The 12,671-nt window shown below is 40.5% G+C and overlaps 1 protein-coding gene across 3 annotated transcripts in view; it reads left to right on the top strand.

Annotated features, from left to right (window-relative positions):
- Positions 1 to 6,274: 6,274 nt before the first annotated feature.
- SLC18A1 (solute carrier family 18 member A1) overlaps positions 6,275 to 12,671 on the top strand; it is a 41,954-nt gene continuing 35,557 nt past the window's right edge. For all 3 annotated transcript variants that reach the window (XM_055578675.1, XM_055578674.1, XM_055578676.1), the window contains exons 1-3: positions 6,275 to 6,435; positions 8,928 to 9,288; positions 9,888 to 9,946. In XM_055578675.1, coding sequence (XP_055434650.1) covers positions 6,312 to 6,435; positions 8,928 to 9,288; positions 9,888 to 9,946 — 544 coding nt within the window. In that variant the 5' untranslated portion in view covers positions 6,275 to 6,311. The remainder of the gene's footprint in view (positions 6,436 to 8,927; positions 9,289 to 9,887; positions 9,947 to 12,671) is intronic.

Genomic DNA, 12,671 nt, shown 5'->3' with positions numbered 1-12,671 from the left:
CCAAGGAGTAAGCGTCTTTTAATTTCATGGCTGCAATTACCAAATGCAGTGATTTTGGAGCCCAAAAAAATAAAGTCTGACACTGTTTCCACTGTTTCCCCATCTATTTCCCATGAAGTGATGGGACCAGATGCCATGATCTTCGTTTTCTGAATGTTGAGCTTTAAGCCAACTTTTTCAGTCTCCTCTTTCACTTTCATCAAGAGGCTTTTTAGTTCCTCTTCACTTTCTGCCATAAGAGTGGTGTCATCTGCATATCTGAGGTTATTGATATTTCTTCTGGCAATCTTGCTTCCAGCTTGTGCTTCTTCCAGCCCAGCGTTTTTCATGATGTACTCTAGATATAAGTTAAATAAGTAGGGTGACAACATACAGCCTTGACGTACTCCTTTTCCTATTTGGAACCAGTCTGTTGTTCCATGTCCAGTTCTAACTGTTGCTTCCTGACCTGCATATAGGTTTCTCAAGAGGCAGATCAGGTGGTCTGGTAGTCCCATCTCTTTCAGAATTTTCCACAGTTTCAAACTTGTGATCCACACAGTCAAAGGCTTTGGCATAGTCAATAAAGCAGAAATAGATGTTTTTCTGGAACTCTCTTGGTTTTTCCATGATCCAGCGGATGTTGGCAATTTGATCTCTGGTTCCTCTGCCTTTTCTAAAACCAGCTTGAACATCTGGAAGTTCACGGTTCATGTATTGATGAAGCCTGGCTTGGAAAATTTTGAGCATTACTTTACTAGCATGTGAGATGAGTGCAGTTGTGCGGTAGTTTGAGCATTCTTTGGCATTGCCTTTCTTTGGGATTGGAATGAAAACGGACCTTTTCCTGTCCTGTGGTCACTGCTGAGTTTTCCAAATTTGCTGGCATATTGAGTGCAGCACTTTCACAGCATCATCTTTCAGGATTTGAAATAGTTCAACTGGAATTCCATCACCTCCACTAGCTTTGTTCGTAGTGATGCTTTCTAAGGCCCACTTGACATCCTCTGGGTGGAGTGATCACACCAGTGTGATTATCTTGTCGTGAAGATCTTTTTTGTACAGTTCTTCTGTGTATTCTTGCCACCTCTTCTTAATATCTTCTGCTTCTGTTAGGTCCATACCATTTCTGTCATTTATGGAGCCCATCTTTGCGTGAAATGTTCCCTTGGTATCTCTAATTTTCTTGAAGAGATCTCTAGTCTTTCCCATTCTGTTGTTTTCCTCTATTTCTTTGCATTGGTCGCTGAGGAAGGCTTTCTTATCTCTTCTTGCTATTCTTTGGAACTCTGCATTCAGATGCTTATATCTTTCCTTTTCTCCTTTGCTTTTCGCTTCTCTCCTTTTCACCATAGGTCCTTACTGTTTACCTATTTTTTTATATATATACCTGACTTGTATATAGAGTAGTATATTTTTATATGCTTTATATAAGTAGTATATATTTTATATACAGTAGTATGTATATGGGGAAGGCAATGGCACCCCACTCCGGTACTCTTGCCTGGAAAATCCCATGGGCAGAGGAGCCTGGTAGGCTGCAGTCCATGGGGTCGCTAAGAGTCAGGCATGACTGAGTGACTTCACTTTCACTTTTCACCTTCATGCATTGGAGAAGGAAATGGCAACCCACTCCAGTGTTCTTGCCTAGAGAATCCCAGGGATGGGGGAGCTGGTGGGCTGCCGTCTATGGGGTCACACAGAGTCGGACACGACTGAAGCGACTTAGCATTATGTATATATTAATCCCAAACTCCTAACTAATTTATCTCCCCCATCTCTTGTCTTTCAAATTATAAAATATCCATATCTTTTAAGGTAGTAATTGCACTTTTTAAGAATCTATTCTAAGAAATAAGCTAAAATATAGGGGAAATATCACAGGTAATATAAATGTAATATTTAGGTATAAACATATATATTTTTTCCAGTTTGACATATAGCCTTCATAATAAACCTTTTTTCCTTGTTTTAGCATCAACACATCAGTCCTTAAAATCCATACACTTAAATCTTTTTCTACAGTTGGACAGTGAGATGTTTCTAACTTTTCCCTCGCTGCTGATAAAAATTTTGTACCTGTGATATTTCCCCTATATTTTAGCTTATTTTCTTAGAATAGATTCTTAAAAAGTGCAATTACTACCTTAAAAGATATGGATATTTTATGATTTGAAAGACAAGTGATGGGGGAGATAGGAGTTTGGGATTAATATATACATACTACTGTATATAAAATAGGTAAATAGTAAGGACCTATTGTATGACACAGGGAACTGTGCTCAAAAATAACCTATAATGGAAAAGAGTCTGAAAAAATTTATATATACATATTAATATATAACTGAGTCATTCAAAACTTGGAACTAACACAATATTGTAAATTAACTATTCGTCAATTTAAAAAATTATCCCAAAGCAGAAAATGAAAAAAGACAAGAGATAGAAAGCCAAATTGCTCATTAAAAGAATTGTATCTATTTGCACACTAATAGTGTATTTGAATTTATATTTCCCTATATTCATAATGAGCTTCCCACATGGCTCAGTGATAAAGAATCCTCCTGCCAATGCAGGAGTCAAGGGTTTGATCCCTGGATTGGGAAGATCCCCTGGAGTAGGAAATGGCAACCTACTCCAGCATTCTTGCCTGGGAAATTCCATGGACAGAGGAATCTGGCAGGATACAGTCCATGGGGTCTCAAAGAGTTGGACACAACTGAGTATATACTCACACTAGCTTTTCCCGCCCTAACTTTAGAAATTTAAACAGGAGGAAGATAAGAACTCACCTCTGTTTGATAGACAACACTCTGATTATTAACAATGATGAGCATTTATGAGAACACTCCAAACTTGGCTAGTCTGTAAGTAGTAGTATGGCTACAGTTAACTGAAAATATAGAATTGTAACCTTGCCAACTCCTTGAGTTTTAGCCCAGTAAGACCTGTAATGGAATTCTGACCTCAAGAACTCTAAGATAATATGTTTGTGTTGTTATAAGCCATTAAGTGTGTGGTAATTTGTTATATCAGCAATAGCAAACTCATATACTCACCTCCTCCTGTTTCTGTTGTTTCCTTCCTATTTCTTTTTCCAGTTTTTCTTTAAATCTCTCTCTTTTTTTTAAGCCCTAAGATGAAAATTCCCTAGTTAATTAAGACAATTAGGAGGGGCTACAACTTGCACAATTAGGAAAACTCTGCTGCTACTCTGCTCAAAAGTTGTATTTGCTCTTTTATAAATTATTTATGTTCTTTGCATGAGCTTCCCAGGTGGTGCTAGTGGTGAAGAACCTGCCTGTTAAAGCAAGAGTCACAAGAGTTAGATCCCTGGGTCAGGAAGATCCCCTGGAGTAGGAAATGGCAATCCACTCTAGTATTCTTGCCTAGAGAATCCCATGGACAGAGGAATCTGGTGGGCTACAATCTGTGGGGTCGAATAGAGTCGGACATGACTGAAGTGACTTAGCATTCATGTTCTTTGCCCTAATGATGACTCTTCAATGTCATAAAAGTATAGGGCCACTCCATGCTTCCATAATGAGCCATACTCTCTCATGTAACCCATCCATCCAGTCATCAACACAAGAAATATTTACTGGAGGCTGCTATGTGCTAGGCATTGAGCTAGCATTGGGATATAAAAATGGAAGTGCACAATCGATGCCTCCAAAGAGGCCACGGGAGTTGGATTTTTATACTTGAGAATTGCAGTTTTTTGGGGTTTTTTTGGTCTTTTTTTTAATTGGTCCTGTGGGTGTTCTAATATTTGTTTATTTCCAGAAAGCAAGTGGATATGTGGAGCTCTTTGACTAAGTAACAAGGGACAGGATCTGTACCCTGGTTCCGTTGTATCTTCCAATTTGTATTCAGACCCAGACAAAAGTTAATGTGTTTGATGATAGATAAGCATGGATGGAAAACAGTGTAGCCCAGTGCATCTTTGTTTAGGATAATTTCTCCCCTCTCTTTGTGCTCTTCAGTGCTGCTTTCCTCCCTGTGACGCAGGGAGCTAAGGTTCCAATTAAATCTTTGTGGACAAAGGGCACACGTGGCCTCCTCAGATAACCTGTGGCAATAAATCCACCAGAAGGCACACTTTATGAGAAAAGTCCGTGCTGAACTGTTAACAGCTGGCAATACCTCACTGAGTACCTGTTACCAGGTGAACTCTAAGGTAAGATGTTTCTCTCTCTGGCCACATTTAATCCTTCTTTATAATTTGTGTCTCTGAATAGAGAGTTATGACTTTAAAATTTACTACTGATTTGTTGACAAATTCCTGGTTTTGTTTGGTTTGTTGTTCCCTTTGGTTTTGATCACTTATATATTTTTGGTCTGTTCTCAGAGTACTTATTTTATTCCATTTTACATCTTTTAGTTTTCCATTGTTTTTCTTTTAGTCTTTTCTTATGTATGCATTTCTTATATATCCTAAGTCAATTCGTATTTAGAAATAGCTTTTCCTTATATTCAGAGAAATGAAGGTTCTTAAATGATTTGCAGGCATTTTCTGCTTATTTCTTAATTTCTGATCTGAAAATTTGGTTCCATGGGCACTCCTCAGTCAATTGGATCTGTAGTGTGGATGGTATTTTTCCTCCAGCCCTTGCCTTAGAACAGAGTAGCTCACTGCTTGGATATTTCCAACATTTGAAGTTGGCTATTGAACCCCGATGATAATCACTTAAATTATTTATTTCTTATATTATGGAATTAGTTAATTCTAGGATAATTAAGTTATAGAATAACTCAAAAAGAAGATAATTTGTCATTGATTATAATAACTCTTGTGTGGCTCTTGTGTGTGTAACTTTCTATTCTTTTAAAATGGTGCATCTATATTTTTTATATAATTGAGATCAGGCTATAAATAGTCTAATATCATTTTTTTAACATATTAATGATATTTTCTAAATCATCAAAATTATTTGAAAACATTATTTTTGAGAACTATTTATATTCTACCATCGAAATGTATCACTTCCTCACTAACATAAATAGGATTATTTATTTTAAACATTTAATTATTTACTTGAAAATATTTGTATTTATGATTATTTTCTTAAGATAGATTTCAAATTAAGGGGAACACAATTTTTTGAGCCTGATATGTTTCTTGACAGTAATCTATTTCAAACATTATAAAATTGGAATTGTTGATGCTACAACAGAAACAACATAAAAGAAAATGGAATTCTTCCCAGCAACTGTTATTACCTGAAGTTTAACAAAGTACTGTGACTTCTTGCTGATTAAAGAGGTGAAGTCCTAAGTAGAAAATGAATCATCAAAGCTAGGATTTTACTTACACAGAGTAGTACAAATTTCTGAGCAAGCTTAAACAAAAAAATAGGTGTGTTTCTAGTACCACAGAACAAGGAAAGGTAGTGGGGTACTTTCCTGCAAGTTAAAAAAATTGGGGATTTTGTTCTAGTTTGTCACTAATTGTGTGACCTGAGACAATTAGCTTCTTGAATCTCAGATTTCTCATCTGTGAGATGAAAAGGCTGGTCGAGGTCAGTGTTTCTCGCTGGCAGCAAAAGTTTTAATAACACTGTGGCACATGGGCTACTTTGGGGTGGTACATAGATGTAGAATATAATTTTTTTGACATAGCACATAAAGTTATGTTTTTAAACAATAGTGTTTCAGCTTTTAAAAGAGTGGCTTTAGAGGCAAAGATTAAGTAAATAACAACACAAGTAGTCCTCAGATATGCCATAAACTACCAAGGTGGTGGGCAAATGTCTGATGTTTGAGAAACACAGAACTCCATGATACTCTATAAAGCCTGCTTAATGTGCAGGGTAAAGTTCCAGATATAAAAAGCTGATAAGGAGTGCTTTCTTGGAAGGCATTCCTGGAATGGGTTATGGAGATGTGTAAGAAGAGAACAGAGACGCGAGCACAGAAAAGTTCAAATACCATCTGATCTTTGGGAGTTTGGGATTAGCCAATGCAGACTATTATATACAGGATGGATAAACAAGGCTAGGGAACTATATTCAGTATGCTGTGGTAAACCATAATGGAAAAGAATATGAAAAATAATATATACATAGGTATAACTGAATCACCTTGCTGTACAGCAGAAATTAACCCAACATTGTAAATCAACTATACTTCAAGAAAATATTTTTAAAAAGTGAAAAAAACAAACCAAAACAAATACCATCCTATCACTTGAACTCTTTGTGCTTCTCATTTTAATCATGAGTTTCACTTTTCTGGACAGAATTTCTCCCTTCTTTCTGCAAAGATCTGTAACTATAACAGGATCCTCCCTGAGAACCTGGTGGAGAAGTTGCCCTGGCCCAGCCCTCAGCATGCTCAGGACAGTCTTGGATGCTCCTCAGCGGTTACTGAAGAAGGGGAGAGAATCCCGGAAGCTGGTGCTGCTGGTGGTGTTTGTTGCTCTGCTCCTGGACAACATGCTGCTCACTGTGGTGGGTACGTTTGGGGGTCTCGGTGCTGGGGGTTAATTTGCTGTGTGCCCCAGGGGGCAGCATGTGCCCTGTTAAAACTCTGCAGTGAATGGACTGGAGACTTTTTCCTTTTGTGCTTGAAGACACCAAGATTGCTAGGGATTGGAGGAAACAGCAGGAAATGGAGTCTGAAACTTACCAACCTTTGCTGAAAGACCCCAGAGGTTCAAAGAGAAGGTGATTCAGAGAGTGTCTGACCGAATCAAAGAGCCTGACCTGGAGCCAGAACTGGAAATCCTTTTCTTCCTCCCCCTACTCCTTTCCAGGGTGCTAATTATTCCAAAGGCCTCTGGGATAGTGAGTAACTTCTCACTGTGTTGTTTTGTCTGTTCTGTCAAAATAACACACTCTATGCTGTACTTAGTTGCTCAGTCATGTCTGATTCTTTGCTACCCCTTGGACTGTAGTCTGCCAGGCTCCTCTGTCCATGGGGATTCTCCAGGCAAGAATACTGGAGTGGGTTGCCATGCCTTCCTCCAGGGAATCTTTTTGATCCAGGAATCGAACCCGGGTCTCCTGCATTGCAGAATTGCAGGTGGATTCTTTACCAGCTGAGCTACCAGGGAAGCCCAACATATTCTATGTAGATTTCCAACTCCTTTTTTTTTTTTTTTTTTTGATTTCCAACTCCTTATCCAAATCTTACTTTCCTGTGGCTCATCCCCTCCCAGTTCTTCTTTTTAAGTTGGTAGTATACTAATTTTTACATTTAGTTATGCTGGTATATAAATGGGTGCCAACATATTTCCCCTCGGATAAAATGCATGCATGCATGCTGTGTTGCTTCAGTTGTGTCCAACTCTTTGAGACCTTCTGGACTGTAACCCACTGGGCTCCTCTGTCCTTGATATTTTCCAGGCAAGAATACTGGAGTTGGTTGCCATGCCCTTCTCCAGGGGATCTTCCCCACCCAGGGACTGAAGCCGTGTCTCATTATGTCTCCTGCATTGGCAGGCAGTTCTTTACCACTAGCACCACCTGGGAAGTCCCTTGGGTAAAATATATGCTTCTAAATAAAAATCTTCTGGAGGCAAATTGTAAATCCAGTACAGTCAGTTCTTATTTGTGGTAATTATGCTCTATAAAGTTTCTGTGAACATTGGGTTTATTTATCTATATTCACATTTATTTATGGCTTCACTTGGGGCATGCCGGGTCTTAGTTTCCTGACCAGGGGTCGAACCCATGACCCACTGAAAGCATAGAGTCTTAGCCACTGGACTACCAGGAAAGTCCCTGAGCACTGGACTTAGTCAATTAATATTTAGTCGGTTGCCTGCAATGCAGGAGCCATAGGAGACTCAGGTTCGATCCCTGGGTCGAGAAGAACCCCTGAAGGAGGGCGTGGCAACCCACTCCAGTATTCTTGCCTGGAGAATCCTATGGATGGAGGAGTCTGGTAGGCTATAGTCCATAGAGTCGGGCACAACAGAATTGACTTGGTGTACACACATGCATGCATGCATTTAGTCAATTAATATTTTAATAACATAATTGCTCCTTGGGAAAATACACACATATACATGCATACCCCATATAGATTATAATCTTAAATTAAAAAAAAATGTTATCTGTCCTGGTAGATTGTATTTTTTTTTTTTTTTTACAAAAGAGATAGCGAGGTTCAGAAGTGTTAAGTGACTTTCCTGAGGCGGCTCCACTAACAGGTGCCGAGTGGATTCAAGCTCTGCGCAACTGGCCCCAGAGCTGCACGTTCTTGCCCTGCACTGCTCCTCCCCACCTCATGCTCCGCATATCTGTGTGAGAGTGAAACAAGAAGGCAGAGTCTGCCTTGTTCAGCCTCAGGTGCAAAACTGAACATCTGATGACTCAGTTTTCTGCATGTATGTCTGAGAAAAACCGTACTGGCTCTATGAGCATTGATTTTGGTGATTACAAGTAAATGTTAGCCAGTGAGTGAATGAGCCAATATGGAATCCATGAATAATGAGGACCAGTTGTATGATGGTTGGAATTCAGGCTTTTGAGCTAAGAGGATAATTTGGGCAGGCACAGTCTTTTTTTTTTTTTTTTTTTTTTTTTGTGGCTCATGGGTTCTTCGTTGATGCACCCAGGCTTTCTCTAGTTGTGGTGAGTAGGGGCTACTCTATAGTTGCAGTACATGAACTTCTTATTGCAGTGGGTTCTCTTGTTACAGAGCACAGGCTCTAGGGCACATGGACCTCAGTAGTTGTGGCACATGTGTTTAGTTGCCCCACAACATGTGGGATCTAAGTTCCTGGACCAGGGATTGAACCCATGTCCTTGGTTGAAAGGTGGGTCCTTAACCACTGGACCACCAGGGAAGTCCTGGCACAGCCTTTGAGTAGACTTCAGATCATGTCACTTAGACATCTCCATGAGCATAAATCTGGATTGCGTGGTAATGTCCCTGAATTAACTAATAGTCAAAAGACAATCTGGCCTTAGCCCTCATGACTTGTACTTCACTTTCAGTGCCCATTGTGCCCACCTACCTCTATGCCATAGAGTTCAAAGACACCAACAGTTCTCGGTACCTCGGCTCTGCCACAACTACCCAGCCTGCCCTCACTCCTGCCTTTTCCACCATCTTCTCCTTCTTTGAAAACAACACCGTGGCTATTGAAGAAAGTGTGCCCAGTGGCATAGCAAGGACAAGTGGCATTTCTGGCACCATCTCCCCTCCAGTCACTGAAGCCATCCCAGCACATGGAAACAACTGCTTTCAAGCCACAGAATTCCTGAAGGAAGAGAACATATGGGTCGGGGTTCTATTTGCTTCCAAGGCTCTGATGCAACTTCTGGTCAACCCCTTCGTGGGCCCTCTTACCAACAGGTATCTTGATGGGCGCAGTGCCATATAGGGGACTCAGGGACTCAGAAATAGGAGGATGGGCTAAGATATCATAAAGGTGGTTAGAAGGGATAAAGGTGATTACTTGTCTGCATCCCAGGCAGTCAGCTATTTGGGAAGGACAACACAATATTGGCGTAATGCCACGGGTTTCAGGTTTTCTTTGCAACGTCATGACTGTTGAGTACCAAGAAGAGAACCAGTGAACAGAAGTATTCTATTGGTGTTATTTCAGTGCCCTGGAACATGGTTTAAATGGGGAATGGGAGGAAATAGGGCAAGCCTATTGCAGTCTAGAGTGCTGGCCTCTTAGTACTTCATGGTTGAGATTATTCTGATGTTTCAAAAAGATATGCACTCTGCTTAGGTTCTCTTTTCTGGAAAAGAGGATTTGGGTCCTGGCTGACAGGTAAATTTGCCTGTTTATTTGTATGTATTCATGTGTCATATTCCATCTGTATACCTGCATTCAGAGACACTCAAATAACCACATTTCTGTTCCCAATTACATCAAACAATATAGTGCAAGTATATGGATGGCTACTGGACTTGTATCTCTTTTTTTTTTAATTCCCTTTTAGGATTGGATATCACATCCCCATGTTTGCTGGCTTTGTTATCATGTTTATCTCCACAGTTAGTAAGTAATTTGTTCCCGCTATTCTTCCCTTCATTGATTAACTTTGATTTTATCACATGCATTACAGGGAAGATAGCAGAGTCAAGTTAGCTAATTAGTCATTTGACTAAGTGGCCTATGACACTGATTTAAGTGCTTTATAGTTTTGTTATGAGGACCAGAGCAGTAGAGACAATTTAGTCTGTGTGGCATTTGTATCTGTGCTGTTGTTCAGTTGTATCTGACTCTTTGTGACCCCTTGGGATTATCTCAGAAAGAATCCTGGAGTGGGCTGCCATTTCCTCCTCTAGGGGATCTTCCTGACCCAGGGATCGAACCTGAATCTTCTGCATCTCCTTCCACTGGCAGGTGGATTCTTTACCACTGAGCCAACTGGCAGGCCCGGCATTTGTATATTACACTGCAAAAGAACAGATAGTTCACTTCATTCAGCTGGGAAAAATTGTGAAGGCTGTTTTAATATGTATAATATAGTGTGTGTGTGTGTGTGTGAGTAATCCCTTGAATGAGTTTAGTACAAACCTCGCATCTTTGAGAATAGGTCATAGTATTTTGATTTACAAGGGTAAAGGGCAACTAACAAAAAATCTAAATTGGTCAATAGCAACTGGCAAATTCTAAAAAGTTTACTGCCTTCAAGGAAGGCCATGAAAGGTTATAGATTTAGAAAATAAATTGGCTAAGGAAACAGGAAAGAGAAAGACAAATAGTCTACCCAGCATCAGATAAATGTTCCCAATAAAATGGAGATAAAATGAGAATATTAAGTGAAATAAAATATACCTAGAAATTGACCCTGAAAAAATAAGAAAGAATGAATATGGGGTGAGGGTGAGGGGGTGGGGAGAGGTTAATAAAGGGGAAGGTGGCTTGGTGCCTCTGCTGCCTCTCCTCCAAGTAACACACCCATACTCCCTCTTGTTTCTCTTTTTCAAATTTTTTGTTTATTTATTTATTTGTGGCTGTGCTGGGTCTTTGGTGATGTGTGTGGGGTTTCTCTAGTTATGGCGAGTGGGGGCTTCTTTCTAGTTGCAGTGTGAGGGCTTCTCATTGTGGTGGCTTCTCTTGTTTCAGAGCACAGGCTCTAGAGTTCATGGGCTCAGTAATTTTGGTGCAGGGGCTTAGCTGCCCTGAGGCATGTAGGATCCTCCTGGCCCAGAGATGGAACTCATGTCTCCTGCGTTGACAGGCAGATTCTTAACCACTGGACCACCAGGGAAGTCCCTCCCTCTTATGTTTCTTATTACCTTTCTATTACTTTTCTATTTTTCCTATTGTTCCTCCTGAAGTTTCCATCCCTTCCAGCATAGAACTTGACTCTTTTCTACCAGTGCTTAACAGGAACTTGTTTCATTCAGGGCTAGAAGGTACAAAGTGCAGGAGCTCTGTGAGTGAAGTTCTATCTGAGACCGTCAGCCTACTTGCGACATTCTAGTTGAATCACAGAAAATGAAGAGCTTGAAGTTGGAAATCTTTATTGAACTTCTAGGAGCTCAACCTAGGCTGAAAGTGATGAAAGTGAAAGTTGCTCAGTCATATCCGACTCTTTGCAACCCCATGGACTATACAGTCCATGGAATTCTCCAGGCCAGAATACTGGAGTGGGTAGCCTTTCCCTTCTCCAGGGGATCTCCCCAACCCAGGGATTGAACCCAGGTTTCCCACATTGCAGGCAGATTCTTTACCAGCTGAGTCACAAGGGAAGCCCAAGAATACTGGAGTGGGTAGCCTATTCCTTCTCCAGTAGATCTTCCTGACCCCAGAATTGAACTGGAGTTTCCTGCATTGCAAGTGGCTATCAGGGAAGCCACTGAGCTATCAGGGAAGCCCCAACCTATGCTAAGCAGTAAATTAACAAGTAATAAGGTGCTCTGTTTCATCAAATGAGATAGATATAATTCATTTCTATGGTGCATATGTATGATGCCTTGATGGTGAAAAGTCACTGAGGGAATGTAAAGAATGAAAAGATGTGGTTCTACACATCTTGAAGTTCTTGTGATTCTTGGAGTTCTAAGAACTCCAAGATTTCTTATTTATTTTTGGCTACTTTGAGTCTTCATTGTGGCAAGCAGAATCCTTCGTTGTGTTGTGTGGGCTTCTCTCTAGCTGTGGTGCCCGAGCTCCAGAGTGCATGGGCTCTCTAGTTTGCAGCACACGGGCTCTCTAGTTGCGGAGCATGGGTTCAGTCATTGCCACACATGAGTTTAGTTGTCCCAAGGCATGTGGGATCTTAGTTCTCTGACCAAGGATTGAATCCATGTCCCCTTCATTGGAAGGCAGATTCTTTTTTTTTTTAATAAACTCCATTAATAAAAGATTTATTTATTTATTTATTTACTTTATTTTTGGCTATAGCTGTGCATGGCCTTTTTCCAGTTGTGGTGGATGGGGGATATTCTCTCAATCTCATCACTGCGGTGGCTTCTCTTGTTGCAGAGCACAGGCTCCAGGCATACGGGCTTCAGCAGTTGTGGTGCATAGGCTTAGTTGCCCTACAGCATGTGGGATCTTTCTGGACCAGGTATCCTATCCATGCCCCCGGCATTGGCAAGTGATTCTTGACCACTGGACCCCAGGGGCTTCCCTGGGCACTTGATACTTGCCTGGGAGACACGACAAACACGCTGCAAAATAAGATAATGCAGTGTGCTAGTGGATCCCATACTTTTTAGCATAAGGTCCTTGCCTGATTCTCTGACAAGAACTCATGTTTTGAAAGCTT

This window comes from Bubalus kerabau, chromosome 4 (assembly GCF_029407905.1).
Source record: "Bubalus kerabau isolate K-KA32 ecotype Philippines breed swamp buffalo chromosome 4, PCC_UOA_SB_1v2, whole genome shotgun sequence".
Lineage (NCBI taxonomy): Eukaryota > Metazoa > Chordata > Mammalia > Artiodactyla > Bovidae > Bubalus > Bubalus kerabau.
This window is presented reverse-complemented; position numbering and strand designations above follow the sequence as displayed.